This window comes from Mytilus edulis, chromosome 2 (genome assembly GCF_963676685.1).
Source record: "Mytilus edulis chromosome 2, xbMytEdul2.2, whole genome shotgun sequence".
Taxonomy (NCBI): domain Eukaryota; kingdom Metazoa; phylum Mollusca; class Bivalvia; order Mytilida; family Mytilidae; genus Mytilus; species Mytilus edulis.
This window is the reverse complement of record NC_092345.1, coordinates 18,492,193-18,510,681: the sequence shown is the minus strand read 5'-3', so window position 1 is coordinate 18,510,681 and position 18,489 is coordinate 18,492,193. Positions and strand designations below refer to the sequence as shown.

Genomic DNA, 18,489 nt, shown 5'->3' with positions numbered 1-18,489 from the left:
AAATCAAACCTTCCGATCCTACACGAAAGTGAAACTATGAAAAAGTTGATACCGGAAGGAAACTTAATCTACAGCCGAAGACAACCTAAAAACTTAAAGAAACACTTAACTAGAGCTCGGTTCGAACCGAAGGTTAGTGACTTTGAAATAAAGTCTTGCGGAGATTCAAGATGCGGTGTTTGCGGTCAAGATACAAAATATTTAGAAACGGGTAAAATGAAATCGTTTAAAGATGGCAAAAAATTTCATGTGAACGCCAATATGACTTGTAAGACAACAAATCTTATTTATTGCGTCACATGTCCTGGTTGTCACGAAAATTATATTGGACAGACCGGGAATAGTCTCTGTGAACGGGTGCGAGTTCACAAAGAACAAATAAAACACCCACAATACAGAAATTCGCCAATAAGTGCACATCTTGATATTTGTGGTAAAAAGCATTTTCAAATAATGCCTATCTTTAAATGTAGACGGGATGAAGCATATAGGAAAGAGATGGAACGTTATTTCATAACAACGTTCCGATCGAAATTAAACCCAGAGAATTACTAATAATGAACAATGACGGAACGTCATAAACCTCCTTGACGACGTCGCCTATAGCGACACTACATCAGTTATCCTGAAGAGTCCCAATGGAAGGATGAAATCGATAGAATGGAACTGTTAACTTTTTACTTATTTTATTATTTTATTTAATGAATATATACATCTGCACATGTGACATTTATTTTTTACGCCTATATATATATATATATATATATATATATATATATATATATATAAACGCCTAAAAAGTGTACATAACAACACCAATGATATAAAAAGGAACTATAAATGTAATTATTTATAAATATTTCGGATAACAGATATCCTTCGTCAGTCAGATTCTGATGTTAAATGAATCATCTTTAAGTCTTCTTAGATTAAACTTTTACTAAATCTTGAAATTTATACAATAAAAAAGGCAAACCGAACATCAGTTAAGACGCTTGCACCATTCTAAAAATTTGTTGAATATGACATAGGTTATATGACTAATTACATCAGAGAGTTCACATATAGTCTATGCTATAAATAAAAATAATAATGTGCGATGTGAACTAGCACAATTTTAAAGCTTTAACGGTGTCGATACTATGATGTTACAAGAAAGATTGCGTCAATAAGAATTCCAAATAAACAGCACTGAACGGTCTAAATTTCTAAATATTTCAGATTTGACAACTGTAGTGTAGTTACATTAGAGTCTGCGATGTTTAAAACAAACGGCCGTTAAAATATAATAACAAATTTTGACTAAAGTAAAATAGTTGGACGTGGCTTGGTACTTATACATCCCTCAAAAAATTAAGCAATTTAAATTGTTGTATTCAACAGATTTATTTTAGAGATGAGTAAGGTAAAGAAATAGAAACGGAGACTGTAATAATAAGTAATATAACCCAGATGTGAAACACTGCATGGTGTCGAACTACATCTTTTCATTTATCCCATTTGGTGCCAAAGTTGTTAATTTTCTAATCCAAAATCTTTCCCGAGTAAGTCTATCCTCCCTAGACCAAGCAGAGTTGTGGTCAATGATAGTAATGGTCAGTCGATTGAGATCTGCCTTAGTGTGGCCAGGGGATCTCAAATGTCGACTAAGAGGGAGGTCTGGCTTGCATTGGTAGTCGCTACGATGACCGTTCATTCGTTTGTGAAACGGCTGTTCTGACTCGCCTACATACTGTTTACCACATTTACACTGTAGGAGATACACAACATTTGTAGTCTTGCAATTAACATTGCAAAATATGGTTTATTCTGTACCAGTGGAGTGACTGTTAAAAGTCTGGGTATCCAGTATTTGTTTGCAAGTCAGACATCGTTTGTTTCCACAACCCTTACAAGAGCCCACTGACGAAGAGCCTGCTTGAGAGGATAACTCAGCTCTCACCAGCAAGTCTTTAAGGCTTTTGGGCCTGCGGAAAGCCAGTACAGGTGGCTCGGGAAAGATCTTGGATAGTTTAGGATGTTTTTCGATATCTTTCCAACTTTCGTGGATAAGGTGAGACAAGTTGTCAAATTTTGGATTGTAAGTCAACACAAAAGGCATCCTCCTGTTGACCTTTTTGACTTTATATTGTAGAAGTTCATCTCGGCTGATGTTGCTAGCACGAGAAAAACCTTTATCAATGTCTTTCCTTTTGTAGCCTCGATGTTTTAGGTGACCGCGAAGTTCTTGTAGTCGTTTTTTGGCAACATCGTTGGTGGAGCAAATCCTTTTTATTCGTATGGCCTGGCTGTAGGGAATGCTCTTGGTGCAATGTTTAGGGTGACAACTTGAAGGAGACAGATATTGATGTTTGTCTGTGGGCTTGCAATACAGATCTGTAAATATGTTTCCATCCCTCACTTGCGTTGTAGTGTCAAGAAATGTGATCTTAGAGTCAGAAATTTGATATGTGAATTTTATTGAGGGATGGGCATCGTTGGCATGTTGAATAAACAAATCTAGTTCTTGTTCAGTATTATCCCACTTCATGTCAATATCGTCAATAAATCGGAACCAAGAGAGGGGTTGATAAAGAAAGGAATTGAGAATTTTCTGTTCTAATTTCCCCATAAAAATATTGGCATAAGACGGGGCCATCTTTGTTCCCATTGCTGTTCCATTAACTTGGAGAAAGTGTTCACCATTGAATGTGAAGTTATTGCATTTTAAAACCAAGTTAGAAGCTGGATGAGACATTCAGTTGGTGGATGTAAGGTGTTACGAGAGTTCCAGACTTCCCTACAGGCTTCAATACCATCATCATGGGGGATATTAGTATAGAGGGAGGTATATATATATATTAGTATAGAGGGAGGTATATATATATATATATATATATATATATATATAACTCGTCTAAACATCAACCCAACAATGTTAGATCTGTAAATTTGCTTTCGCAAATTTTTGGTTCTTCCCTCGCCGGGATTCGAGCCCATGCTACTGTGATATCGTGACACCAAATCGCCTGCACTGCAGCCGTCCCGCTAGACCACACGACCACCTGGGCTCTCAGAAAAGAGCTTTCGCTGGCATATATATACAACTCGTCTAAACATCAACCCAACAATGTTAGATCTGTAAATTTGCTTTCGCAAATTTTTGGTTCTTCCCTGGCCGAGATTCGAACCCATGCTACTGTGATATCGTGACACCAAATCGCCTGCACTGCAGCCGTCCCGCTAGACCACACGACCACCTGGGCTCTCAGAAAAGAGCTTTCGCTGGCCGTGTGTTACCTTTCCTCGTCAGTTTTAATCTAGCGGCGTACTACAGTACATGATATATAAGGCATGACGATGTTATTGTTACAGATATATACATTATGTACACAGCCATGTATCACCATCATTGATGGTGATCCGATGGATACATCTGTTGTAGAGTTGTCACTGACTCAGACGTACTTATATATATATATATATATATATACAGATCTAACATTGTTGGGTTGATGTTTAGACGAGTTGTATATATATATATATACAACTCGTCTAAACATCAACCCAACAATGTTAGATCTGTAAATTTGCTTTCGCAAATTTTTGGTTCTTCCCTCGCCGGGATTCGAACCCATGCTGTGATATCGTGACACCAAATCGCCTGCACTGCAGCCGTCCCGCTAGACCACACGACCACCTGGGCTCTCATTAAAAGAGCTTTCGCTGGCCGTGTGTTACCTATCCTCGTCAGTTTTAATCTAGCGGCGTACTACAGTACATGATATATAAGGCATGAAGATGTTATTGTTACAGATCAGCTAAAGTATCTATAGTAAAGGATCCTACAAATTAATGTAATATACAGTCACAGAAAATAATTATATTTATAAGTACGTCTGAGTCAGTGACAACTCTACAACAGATGTATCCATCGGATCGCCATCAATGATGGTGATACATGGCTGTGTACATAATGTATATACAACTCGTCTAAACATCAACCCAACAATGTTAGATCTGTAAATTTGCTTTCGCAAATTTTTGGTTCTTCCCTCGCCGGGATTCGAACCCATGACCTTATGAAAATACACAACTGTATACGAGAAATAATTCATCCTGAGAAGCCCAGACAGAATTTTAAAATGAGCAATGAATGATTGATATGAACCTTTAAATAATTGGCTGGACGGATAGATTTGGAAAATTGTACATGTTGCAGTTTTTCTGTTTTAAAACTAACCCTACTGCAGTTCCTGTTATTTAAAATAGCCTTGAGGTGATTTATGGGTTTTTTTGGACAGCTTGTTGTCTCTTTGACACATTCCCCGTTGCCATTGCCAATGTTATTAAGCTACTGAAATTAGAAAATCTACAATAAGAAAACATAATATACAGGTACAAGTCAACTACATGTAGTTTTTGAAGGTGACCGTCAAACTTGTGGAGGAATATTGTGAAATTTGAAGCAAAAGTAGTCTATATCAATTCTTTTACAAGATACAAATCAAGGTAGAAAAAACGGAACAAGACCTTAATGTTCTCAGTTCAGTTAATAATTTAAAAGCTAATTGGTCATGATATATACCATATTTATTTATTTGAATAATACCACTAATCCAGCAAAATTGAAATTGCCACGATTATTTTACACCCGATTTCATTGAGTGTGTAGCCAAAGGTAATATCTTTGGTTAGTTTGTTTGTTAGCTGAACCGTGAAGTCATTGTTAGGATAGGTAAACTAACCTCCTTTAAGAGAAAACTAGTTCGACAGATATTCAATCTATCTGTCTGTTGGACTATACTACTTCCAACGGAGGTTAATATACCTGACCTAGTAATGACTCCACGGTTCAGCTAACAAGTAAGCTAACCAAAGATATTACCTGTGGTTACACACTCAGTGAAATCGGCTGTAAAAGGTTTTCACTGGTTCCATGTGAAACGTTTCATACTATATAGACCTCCAATTTGAAGTTTTCCAGCTTATATCACGTTTCTATTTACTGCATTCCTAGGCTTTATAAAATGAAGATCTCTAATTTGAAGTTTACCAATTTAGAATTAATTCATACATCTTTACGAAACACAGGTTAGAAGCATTTATCTCTTTTGTATATATATGATGAGTTTAAAATTATATTTCATAAAATATGCTGATCTATCATCTATCATTTTGATACATTCCTCTAAAATTTTCTCTGTATTTTCTTTGTTCTCTTTTCGTTAACCATGCATATATCGATTAATGTTGATTTTTTAAATACATATTCAATGAATTATATATTAAATAGAAAAACAAATAGAATTCTTAAATAACACTTACTGTACATATACATACATTCGGTTGACCAAACAAAGATAATAATGAATTACTAATGGTCAAGTTTCATTCTAACAATGAGGATTTAAAAGTTCGTACACATTCCAATTTAGTGAAATGTTAAAGAAAAGTGTGAGACTGTTAAAAACTCCGTTTACATTTATAGCTGGTTTAATAATTGGGAGCTTATTTTTAACATGTAAAACAAATCAATATAAAAGTAAGTTTAGAAATGATAGCTTAAATATGTATATTTATCTTTAATTTTTAGTAGAAATTGTCGTATAATTCAAAGTTGAGTTACTTATTTTAATAACTGTCACCGGAAGACGTTTACCTTACGAGGGCCATACATGTAGCTTGTGTCATTTTTTTTCAGACTTAACTATAACAATAGGGATATTTGATATGAATGCCATTGAGACAACTATCCTCCAAACCGTCAAACAAAGTTCAAATGACGTTGATGTTAGCAATTATAGGCAACCGTACGGCCTTCAGTAATGAGAAAACCCATTACCGTGTGGTATGTTTGAAAAATATGAAACATTTTAATTGAAAAAAACTAGCAGCTCCAAACAGTTAACGAGAAAAAAATATGACAGATATAAACCAACGACAACCATTACAAGCTTATGGCTTGTCATCACAGTGATATTAATGCTGATGCTTTATTTCAAACTATTAAAATCGTGTATAATTATCAGACAATAATTCATTGAAAAGCGTAATTCTTATATACAAATTAACAAACTTCGTGAGAAACGCTACAGGCTTAGCTTGAAAAACAGAACAGTGACGGCAGAAACGTGTTTTTTATGTGCATATTTTATGTCATACATGTAGCTCTTTATAATCACTCATCTGTCAAACTTTCCACGTGCTCTGTTCTTATTGGTTATCGTTGTCACGATTCAGTAAATTACGGCGACAAACTCGAAAGTTAATGAGCCTGTGAGCAACAACCACTGAATGAAACTTTATTTGCCGAGAATACATAATAATTTGATAGGACTGGTGATAAATATATTAAAAAACAAACGTACATGCGAGAATTACTTTAGTATATAGATATAGGCAGATGTAGAATGAGTGCCAATGAGACAACTCTCCATCCAAATAACAATTTATAAAAGTAAACCATTATAGGTCAATGTACGGTCAACACGGAGCCTTGGCTCACACAGAACAACAAGCTATAAAAGGGCCCCAAAATTACAAGTGTAAAACCATTCAAACGGGAAAACCAACGATCTAATAATATATGCATGCTTTGGTTCAATAAGTTAAAAACATTAAAATCCAAGAAACTCGTTTCATATATATGACTTTAACAGGAAAGTTTTTTTTTCCGAAATTAAAACCAATCTGCATATCATGAAATTAAAATGTGTAAATGTCTGACAAACATTTCTAATGATATTATGGTCAATTATACATAGAATAAAACTATATACATGTATGTGTTGACCATTTAAAAGATATTTATGCCCTTAGGTATATTTCAGATTCTAACATCGCTGTTAATAGACCGGAGCAGCATTTAAAGTCAATTGTAAGTTTAATCTTCTTACGATATACAATTATAAATGGTTAAGGCAGGTAAGTTAGAATTGAATAATTTAACAATAAATGTCTGGGTCATAGCATAGATCGATACCAATACTAACACTTGGTTGCTATCTATTTTGAATTAAAGATGTTCGTTGCTCAGTTTCAAAATAATTGAATTTTCAAAACACTTGTTTATATTGATAGGGGATTAATAAAGGAATCAAAAGAGCAAAAAATAGATATAGGTCAATGTGCTTGTTTTCGAGATATCAGCCATTGAAACTTTGGCGGGAAAATATTCTCTCTTGACTTTTCATAGCTTTATTATTGACAAGTCTAAGTTCTCAAAAAAAAAAATGGTGGTCAACGGGCATTTTTTTAAAGGCATTTAAACGGATAAAACCAGAGGATTCCGAAAATCTGACAAAATCCTAAACATGACAAGCGAACTTCCTTAAACTTTTAAGTAAGAAAACTAAAAGACATTGTACTTAAACATGTCTTATAATTTGTATCTTTCTATATGAGGGTCTCGATGTGGTGTCCTTCAATTCTGTATTATGCATGCTTTAATTTTTCAAGCCAATTGTCTCTATTCTTAATAAATATTGTCTGGGTTTTTTTTCTATTCTTTACATTTTAGCACCCAATTGTTCTCTATTCGTTATCTTGTTTTGCCTGTTTTCCTGTTTTCTTTATTCTGTATGTTTTGTCCATTATTTTCAATGTTATAAAACCAATCCAGATCCTCCTTCATGTGTACACTAGTTTGTATCGAACAATGGCAGATGTCAAGGGTTAAAATCTTTACACTATTGTTAGCTAGGTAAGGGTGAAGGTTGGTGCCTATAAAACGTTTGAACCCGTTGCATTTGTTTGCATCTGTCCTAAGTCATGAATCTGATGTTCAGGGGTTGTTATTTGTTGATGTGGTTCATAAAAGCTTATCGTTTCTCATTTTTTTAAATATAAATTAGACCTTTGGTATTCCCGTTTGAATGGTTTTACACTAGTCAATTTTTGGGTCAATTTTAACTTACTGTTCGATGTGAGCCAAGGCTCCGTGTTGAAGACCGTACTTTGGCCTATCTTTGGCCGATAATGGTTTACTTTTACAAATTGTGACTTGGATATAGAGGTGTCTTATCGGCACTTATACCACATCTTCTTATTTAAAAGTAAGTGAGTAAGTAACTTGTTACTGTATGATATATACAACTGATGACGTTGTGCACGATGTTGGTTCTCAAAATAAGACGATTACGACGATTTCAAAGAAAGTTTCAGGCGTTCAAGCATATTATTGATGAGGTCACTTTACTGTTGTTAATTTGGTAACCGATTTCGGTTTGTCTGAAAAAATGCACAGTTTTACAAATAAATCTCAAAGTGGTTGTATAGATATTTTTTAAATGATTATTTTTTTACAGGAGTTGTCAGTCTTTCAAGGCAATAATTGATAATTTTCATTTCGGCAGCAGTTCGCATTAATGAATCCGATATATTAATTTCCAAATTTACACAGATTTATTTTTATCATAAATAAGAATTTGAATTCATATTGTCCTATTTTTTGCATATTTATACATTTTTACATACTCCTGGTGTTGCATTTCTTCCGGTTCCGTTTCCTCACAACATTTTATCATTTCGTGATGCTTTCTTTGTCGCAAAATACTTAGGAAGTTTAACATTCGGGATTCATTTCTCATTTTCGTATTTTTGTGGCATTATGCATATCCTTTTTTTGTTATAATTGCCAGAAATGTTTTTTTTTCTCTTATACATGTTACTTTTGACGATTAAAAATTTGCAGATAGACAATGTTTTTTACATAAAACAAATATGCTATAAAAAAAAACCTAAGATCCTGATATTTTTTTTTATAAAATAATCTCATTTAGTCAACATTTGAGTTTAAACTATTTCTTTCTCATACATTGGGTGTATTGTAACTTATACATGTATTTTTATTTTCATTCGAATTGAACTGGAAACAAATTATATCGTAAATGGCTGAATTTTTGAAACGATCTAAAAACCTTGTTGCCTAACGAGAAAATATTAAACACTAAATTGTTTAAAAAGAAAAGCAGAAAAATCTTTACCGCCTAGTTATAATATCTTTGATCTAACCATGCTTATTTAATATCCAGCCGGTTAAAACCTCAATTGTAAAGAAAATACAGCGGTCTTTTTTCGTTGGGACAAGATGACTATACTTTCAAAACTAATTGCAATAGAAACTATACGCATGGTTTCCGGCAAAAAAAATATCATTAACCAGGAGAAAAGTAAAAAAACTTTAATAATATCATAAAAAAAATTCTCTCAGCTTTTCCAATTTCGCGATATAAATGTGCAAACCCGATATATGCCTACCTTGCATATTATGCTTGGACATTTTTCAGACCGTTTTCTAAAGTACCCTTTTCCGGTTTACGGTTTCAGTGATACTGATTTTGCTTTAACACGCGAATACTTATAACAAATAACAATAGTTATACTCCTGTGAAGTTTTACGATGATCAGAAAAAAAAAACGTAGGATCTTTTGCACAAAATGTAACGTTGGTCATGGCGATTTTGCGTAAACATGGGATAATTAAGTGTTATAATTCTTGATATTTTAAATTTCGGTTCCTTTTTTGTCTTTATTTTCAAGTTTAATGTAATGAATTCAACCAGAAATCACTACATTTTTATCAAACTGACCAGTCTACGTATTTATTTTCATGCTAATCTAAAATAGCAAAATCACGGATGTCATTCGGTTTAACGAGAAAAATTATCGTGAAAGAATATCTAACGGTGGTCAAGTATTGCGAGACGATCGTGAAAGCTCTGGTACCAGATCGTGAAAGAATTCAAATGTAAATTCTAGTTCTGAATTTATGAAAAGATCGCTTAATTTTCAAAACGGGTAACAAATCCGAACAAAAAACTATGTCTGCCAAAATGGTTTAACTTCCTCAACATTACTGTGCAATAAGATTATGGAAAATATGGAGCTGAAAAAACACAAAAGGCTCAATGCATGTCTATGGAATAAATTTAAAAAAAACCATGCTATTTCTGTATATATAAAGGTCATATTTCAATATATCATGATATATTTGAAATTTAATCTTTGGTGTACCTGATAGTACAGTAAAACTAAAGTATGCGTTTCCCTTAAAAGTGTTCTTTTTTTTTTATATGAAAACGTTGAATTTTGTTGATCGTGAAAGATCAGACAACGTTAACGCATTATTTTGATCGTGAATGATGTCTATGTAAATGTGTCTAAATTAGTGTGATAAATTCAGCTCTGAGTATCGGTCTAGTACATTTCAGGCAGACTGCCACTACTAAGGCAATGATATGGGTAAGCAAAATGTTAACCATCAACCAAAAACTTATAGCAAAAACAGCATTTTTCTGAACAATTTGAAATTGAACGATAACCAACATTTTGTGCAGAAGTACTTTTTTAACTATAATATAGTTATCTCATTGGAAATCAATCCACATCTGCTACGTTACCGTTTATATTTCTGACTAAAGAAAACAAGAGCGCAAATGCTAAAATGTCTCGTCTGCTTTACTTATGATAGTATAGTTAGTTGTTGAACGTCTGTAATATTAAGGGTTTAACTAGAAGTTTTAAATACACTTAATATTGTGAATGGTTCATAAAAACAGGTCAATGTCAGATGAAACATGCCATACAGATCTCTACAAACACCCGTACACCAAATATAGGCGATCCGGTCCTTACAGAAACTGACAAATGTGAGAGTTATGTTTTGCCAATTAATTTGGAACATAAGGTCGAAAGTATATGAACCCTGACCGACATCCACTGGCTCAGACAAAGACATCTTACTATCATTTAATATACCAAACACAATGGACGTCATATATATATATATATATGTTAGCGGCAATATGTGAAATTAAGCATTAAGCTTAAATCCTAGGCAATAAGCTAACGCCTAGGCAGTAAGTCTAATACCTAACTAATGTTAGGCATTAGTCTTAAATCCTAGGATTTAAGCTTAAATAATAGCTATAGTTGAATCCTGCAAAATGTGTGCAGGCATTAAGCTTAATGCCTAAAATATAAATGTGAGCAAATAATTTTTTTTAATTAAATTACATTTGTTACATAATAACATTATGAGAACTGAAGTTTAAAATATCATCTACCGGAAATAAATCACTAATAAAATATGTTATCGCATACATCAAAACTCATCAAGTAATACTTTAAAAAATATAATAACTTGCTAGAAATTAGAGTTAAAATAATTTGTTAAACTGTGGCACCCACTTTTGCACTGTCTCTTGTTTTTCGTGCATCTGCAAGAGCTACGCGCGTTATTCAGTGTGCACCACATTTTTTATGTTATTTCTTCATAGACAGAAAAAATATTACAGTCATTCCTTAAATGAAACATGCAGACAGACATGAAGACCATACACCAAATACCGTGGCGCTATAGCATACAGGTACAATGTATATAAGCAAAAGGCCAAACAACATGAAACGAACATTGCCAAATGATTCATGATAATGAGGTCAATGTTATTTGAAACCTTGCAGAAGCAGAAAATGTACAACTTACAATCACAACAACAGACAGTTATCCTAAAGCTTAACGAATCCGCGATACGGACTTGACCACACCACTAAATCTTTATCTATAAAATGAGGCAAAGTCGAGGTCAGGTGAAAATAATGATACTTTGAAATGCTTTAATTTATTGAGGATCTTGGCGAATCTAGTTTTTCTCAATACCAATAACAAATATCAGTTATCATATAATTGAAGAATAACTTGAACGTCTTTGTGGCATCAGATCGTTCACGATCCTTTTCACGATCTTCAAAAAGCGGTACGTGATCTTTCACGATCCGTAAAATCAATTTTGTGTAAATATTATTTTTTTTTTACCAAGTTTCAGATTATGTTTATACAAAATAATTATGAGAACCATTTGATTTATCCAAATAGAATGCCCTTATTCCAATAAAAGTACTTTATTTTATTTAAATTTGGGGAAAAAATCATGTCTGTTTACATTTTTTATGTCATTGAAGTGTCCAGAAGCAATCTGCCATTTGTTGTTTAGTGAAAACAATGTTACAGTACTTTAAAACTGGATTTTCTCACATACTGATCATAATGTTGAACCATTTTGACAGAGCTATAATTTGTTGTAAATGTGTCAGTGTAATTAATTAAATTACATTTAATCAAATTACATTATTTATTGACTTTTCATATTATGTTTTCTCGATTGAATTTCTTTCACGATCCGTTACACAGCTTTCACGATTGTCTCGCAATACTTGACCACCATTAGATATTCTTTCACGATCATTTCTCTCGTTAAACCGAATGACACCCGTGAAAATGGAATTCGTACCAACATCGTGCGCAATGTTGTTATGTTCTACAACAGTTTACTGTGTTTTATTAATATCCTTTTAGCTTCCACTAGTCGTTATTCAATTTAGAAATATTTAGGTTATTAAATTTGATGATCACTCCTTTAAGATCTAGGACACGGTTTATATTTGAGTAGGTAGTGTACTATAACTGTGTGAAGCTTTAATCAATATTATGTAGCATTTTTAGGAAGAGTTGCTCTTACGCGAGAATACTGTAACTTATTGTGGAAAGTAGAGAATTAATGATAAACTCCATTTTGAAATTTTTGACTGAGTTTATATTCTATACAACTAAAAGTTGTCAGAATTTTTGAACAGTTTATATCATATGCATTCAACTTTTGTAGTAGATTGTGAATTTACTGCAACTTATTATAAGTAAGTTGTTTACCATAAAGAAGTTAAGGTGCACATTTGTGTTGATTTGTTAACATACATGTACTAGCACATACTGTTCCATGATTCGGAGATAATCATTTTGTCGATATTGAATACAATTGAGAATGCAAACGGGGTATATGTCAAAGTGACACCAACTCGACCGAAGAGCAGACCATATTAAAGCATGGAAATTAAAATACATGTACGTGTCGATTGATAATCTATCATATTAAATGGAGAACATTCACACGGCCGACACTCGGCTAACCGAGAGATTGGTCGGTTAATCTATATTGAGTATGCGGCTATATCGGCGGTTGGTCTGTTAATCGGGTTGGCTAAAGTCTGTTAATCAGGTGTTATCGAGAAAATCATTGAAAGTTCAGCATGTTTCATGGTATAACTTTCTAAATATATTTTCATCATAAAAAGTATTCATGTCTAACAAAACAATTCAATGTACTGAATTCAGTGGTGTAATTATTATTTTTCTAGCTTCGATGTAAGATCTATAAAATGAAAAGGCGGGTTACTCATCAATAAATTTATACACATTTTACACACATAAAATGTACACAAAATGACACATTGGTTAAATTTACTTGCATTCAATATTTTGAACATCGAAAAAAGAAAGGCATTATGTTTGTTAACCATATTGATATCATTGTGTGAAAAATCTACACGAAAATCTGTATTTTGGTGACATAAATCAATCTTTATTTAAAACCGGGTCTGTTAATGGGTCGGATGTATAAAACTCGGTCTGTTAATTGGTCTGTTAAGAGTTATGAATGGCAATAAAAGTATAATTTTATTGATATATGGGGTGTTATCGGATCAAATGAGTAGGCTCAAGACGAGCGGCTAAAATATACGGAAACACCACATGAGCAATGAAACATAGCATATACAGAAACAACACATGAAATTGAAAATTGATAAAAATGGTTTCAAAAAGTGTAATATTAAAGTAATATTAATTTCATCCAAGAATGATCGCATATATCATGTTGATTCTGCTTAATTGTCATGCATGACACAAATTTGTCATCTACATTGGTAACCAATATATATAAATCAGAGATAAACGTCGTAATGTAACTAAACATCAGTAAGTATAATATATTGGGATGACAAAATATGAAAAGAAAGAAAGAATAATGAGTAAGATAAACAAAATGTAGAAAAAAAATGACATAACAATTTAAAGAGTACAGAAATCAACAAAAACCCCAATCCGGACCCTCATGGTATACACGAGAATCTGGATGGAAACGCAGAATATAGAATAATATATAAGGACAGTAGAGAGTGATACATTGCTAAAAACGAGAGAAAAATAATACTTGTTTAAGAATACACACATGAAACACCGATGGCTGTTGAAACAGTAACGGATTGCGATGTACTTATATTGGTGACAAATTCTAGAGGTTTACATGCGGACAACTATGGTGGCAGGTTAATGCCATTTTGCGTTTTAGCGCTTTAGCGTTTTCGCCTTACATATTCTATATGGCGGAAACGCGAATTTGCGAAGTCGAAAACGCGAAAATGCGAAATCGATTTCTCGTTTTCGACTTCGCGTTTTCGCGTTTTCGACTTTGCGATTTCGCCTTTTCGCTATTTCGCGTTTTCGCCCTATAGAATATGAAAGGCGAAATCGCGAAAACGCGAAATGGACTTCACCGGCCACCATAGACAACTGTAGTTCTCCTCTGCACTTATGTAGAAAGGAACTAAACGGAATAAAATTAATTGAAACTTAAAATAACCAAATGTAGCTGCATTCGCTCCTTTCCGTTTACTTCTTTAGAGTGATTTGTAAACAACATATGATTTAGTAATAGAAGAAAAGAACCAATTGGATGATGCTGACGAATTAGGGTTTAACGTCCAGTGACAAATATCATGTTCATATGTGAACGAGAACACGTTATATGTACCCTGTGTTGTATTAGAAAGACACTTTCAGTCGGAATTGAGAACGTGCTACTTCAAACAGACACAAAACTTAAGGCTGATTGAAAACGTCAATAAAAAATTCATGCATATTCCAGAGGCCAATACATATCACGCTATATTGAAGTGACACACCCTTCAATAAAATGCAAAGAAAGTCAAAATAAAAATGCTCTTTCTAGGATACTGTGGCACCGTATTGTCATTTGTGTTTACTCAGGAACATCTCATTCTTAAATTTGTTGTGGCTAAATAACTCTTAACTGACACAATTTCAATTGTCCAACCCATTAACAGACTTTATTCCCATAATTTTCACTAAAACGTGGTATTATTCACGTTATTTTACAATTATGAAATATTTACTAATGTCAATTTATTTTTTAGAACCACAGTACTATTTTTTGTCCTTTAAATGATATCTAAATTTGTTTGTTTCGCCTTTTATTCAAAAAATTGCTATGCGTATAAGCATAAATACTACATACTTGCGCGACGCCTTTTAGTTTTACTGAAAACTGCGCAGACTAAGAAATGTTTTTACAAATGCAAAATGTTCTATGATAGATATCATTTTGTCAGACACTTTTCTTTTTTTGATTTGGTTCTTATAACATGCCAAAAATCTGTATATTTATTGGATTTTAACATTAAATTAAGCGTTTTACTCTTAACAGACGTATAACCAACCCGATTAACAGACCAATCGCCCATATAGCCGCATACTCAATATAGATTAACCGACCAATCTCTCGGTTAGCCGAGTGTCGGCCGTGATTCAAACTAGGACAAATGATGAAAATCACAATGAATAAGAATACAGCAACAATTCGGTTTAGACTTTTTTACGTCCTACGCATCCATTCTTGCTCTATATATGGTTCACACGGACACAAGATACAGCGGTGAAAGATGTTTGCATTACAAAATATATATATCTTCGTTAACCAGCCCAATTAGTGTTAGACTTTCGACTACTTGAGTGTCTTCAAAGCAGTTCTATATATTTCTTTAAAACATAACTATGTATTAACTTTTTTTTATCACGGAACGGCGTGACAATTCACAATCTGTAATATTATTTTCCTTGGATAATAGCAAGTCTTCTTTAAAAGTTGTCAACACGTTACAAATTAAGTTCATCAAATGTGTAGATCAGAAATTGTGTCATGTAAGAGGGTTTATAGTTGACTGTTGAGAATACTATTATGGTCATAAAACACATTTAATAGATTTAAGGAAAAAGCAAAACAGTAGCATGATATTATTCTATTTCCAGTGTCAATCTAATATTTCAGCTGGTCCGAGTACACAGTTATTTCGTAGTGCATTTCTTTTAGACAATAAATGAAAATTTAAAAAATCCCACCTGCGCTTTCTCAATAATATTTTTACAGTGTGTTGTACTACTTTTGGGACAAATGTTATCAAAATTATAGAAAACTTCATCAGCTCTAACTCAAAATATGGACAATTTCATGTTATGGGGGTCTTGAAATCTTTTGACAGCTTCCGAAGTGCTAATTTTTTACCCTTTTCAGCTGGACCTAATCACTACTTTACATTAATATTTATGACCCAATTTTTTTTTACAGTGTCATTTCACCCCCATACTTGCTATATGAGGGACAAAACATGCAGAAATAAATTTGGAAGGGGTATAAAAAAAATTGGCAAGTAACACACTGTCCGCACTAAGGACTATATTTGTAATAGGACAACGAAAATCAAAGGACGATAACTGTGTACTCGGACCAGCTGGAAAAATAATACAGTCTGGTAGATGGAAGGTATAAAGAACTGTTAAGATAACACGTGTTATGATAGAAAACAATAATCAATGTTAAGTATGACCTAAACTCAATTTTGTTATAGAATGATCTCTAAATAAGAATCTTCTGTTCTACTGTAAATAATAATCATATATACTATCATATCCCGCTAAGCAGAAGCTCTTTTTTTAAATTGTGGATATTTTTTCTATTTATTATAGGCTCACGAAGAGAACATTTTGAGTAATCGTAGTTTTACCGAAGGGCCAGAAATTAGAGCACAACAACTCCAGAACGTATGTCGAAAGCTGAAAGACATTGGACACATTCCCGTAGCAATACCGAGACATAGTTACCAGTATATGTATGTAAATGACGAGTACAAATTTATCTTTTGTATGATGCCGAAATTGGCATGTACAAACTGGAAGAGAATATTTCTAGCGTTAAGTGATAACTTTCCAAATAAAGATTTCGTGATAAATAAAATGGGGTCTGGTGATGTGCATGACACCTGGCCGAAACATGGAAACACCCTGGATAAATATTCCTACTCTGACATTCAGACAAAGCTGCAAACATACAAGAAAATTGTCTTTGTTCGTGATCCTTTCGAAAGGCTACTCTCAGCTTTTAAAGACAAAATGTTTCGAAAAGACACACCGGTTTTTAAAAATATTGCAGAGAAAATAATCAGATTAAAGAGAAGTAAAGAAGTTAACCATAGTGACGCGATAAAATTTGTTGAGTTTGTTAAATATTTAACTGACCCAGATACCTTTGAGTCATCTTATGAACAGCACTGGGCAAAATACGAGAATCTATGTCAACCTTGTTTGATGAATTACGATTTCGTCGGTAAATTTGAAACAATGAAAAATGACATTTCAAGGACCTTCAAATACCTTGGAATTAAAATATTCAATGAGACAGTTTTCCCCGACAGAAGCGTATCTTACAAGAATACAGAAAGTTCCAAAATCACTCAAACATTTTACAACCAATTACCTAAAACGTATCTGAAAAAACTTTGGCATCTGTATAAAATTGATTTTCATATGTTTTCTTATCATATGCCAGATTATTTGTCCGGCATCGATAATTAATAGAGGACAATCGTGCATCTACAATGATACGTGTGCTCATGTCAGGAATGCACACGAGACAAAGTTGAAAACGACAGTTTTTCTGGAATTGAAATATATATTGATTCATGTCACTTCATATGAACATACATATTTACATGTGTCAAACATCGATGAATAACAAAAGACTTTTGTTGTATAATGATACGTGTGTGTATGGCTGCATCTCAGCAATAAACAGTGAATGAGAACAAGTGGGAAACGACAATATGTGCTGAAATTGAAATACATTCTGTATTCTTGTTACTTTTATATGAAATATATTTACATTTAGCGTGCATACAAATATGGTGATGTGTACAAAGTATTCATCATGTGAATTTAAAATTGTTTATCCTTGTATCTAAATTTTCGTGGATTAGGTCAAACGGAATTATCTATAAAAAGGAAAAAGTTACAGTAAATCTTTGTTCATTTTACAAAAATATTACACTGCAAAATGACACATCAAACGAAATGGACAACTTTTATGATCCTGACTTGGTACAACCATTTCTAGTTTTTAATTTAAGGTAAAATTCTCATTTCTAATATAGCAATGATCAGTGTGAGGATATCCAAAAAAAGCCCAAACACAAGACAGCCAGTAATTACATTACCTTGAAAGTAATAACAATATTCATAATCTGAAAATATTAGCAAATAAAATGTATCATTTACACAATTTATGTAACTTCCCTCGTATGCATGTACATGTAGATACTTAACCAATAAACATATTCATGCACAAATACTAATGCATTGTATCAAATATCATACAGCATACGTTCATCATACTTGACAATCTAATGAGCTTATTTTTAAGCCAACTTCTTCATTGCTCGTTGATTGGTTCATTCTTATAAAGTTAAGGATTATTGTAAGAAATCGTCTGGAAGTTTGTGCCCTTTCTAGTTCACTTGATGACGATGTACCGTATTGTTCATCTT

General features: G+C 33.1%; 1 protein-coding gene across 1 annotated transcript; it reads left to right on the top strand.

Moving 5' to 3' along the window:
• The first annotated feature begins 6,744 nt into the window (after positions 1-6,744).
• On the top strand, positions 6,745-18,269 carry LOC139510511 (carbohydrate sulfotransferase 11-like). Its single transcript, XM_071297085.1, has 2 exons — positions 6,745-6,859; positions 16,637-18,269. Exon 2 carries the CDS (start codon positions 16,778-16,780, stop codon positions 17,519-17,521), a length of 744 nt encoding a protein of 247 aa, XP_071153186.1. The 5' UTR covers positions 6,745-6,859; positions 16,637-16,777; the 3' UTR covers positions 17,522-18,269.
• Positions 18,270-18,489: the final 220 nt, after the last annotated feature.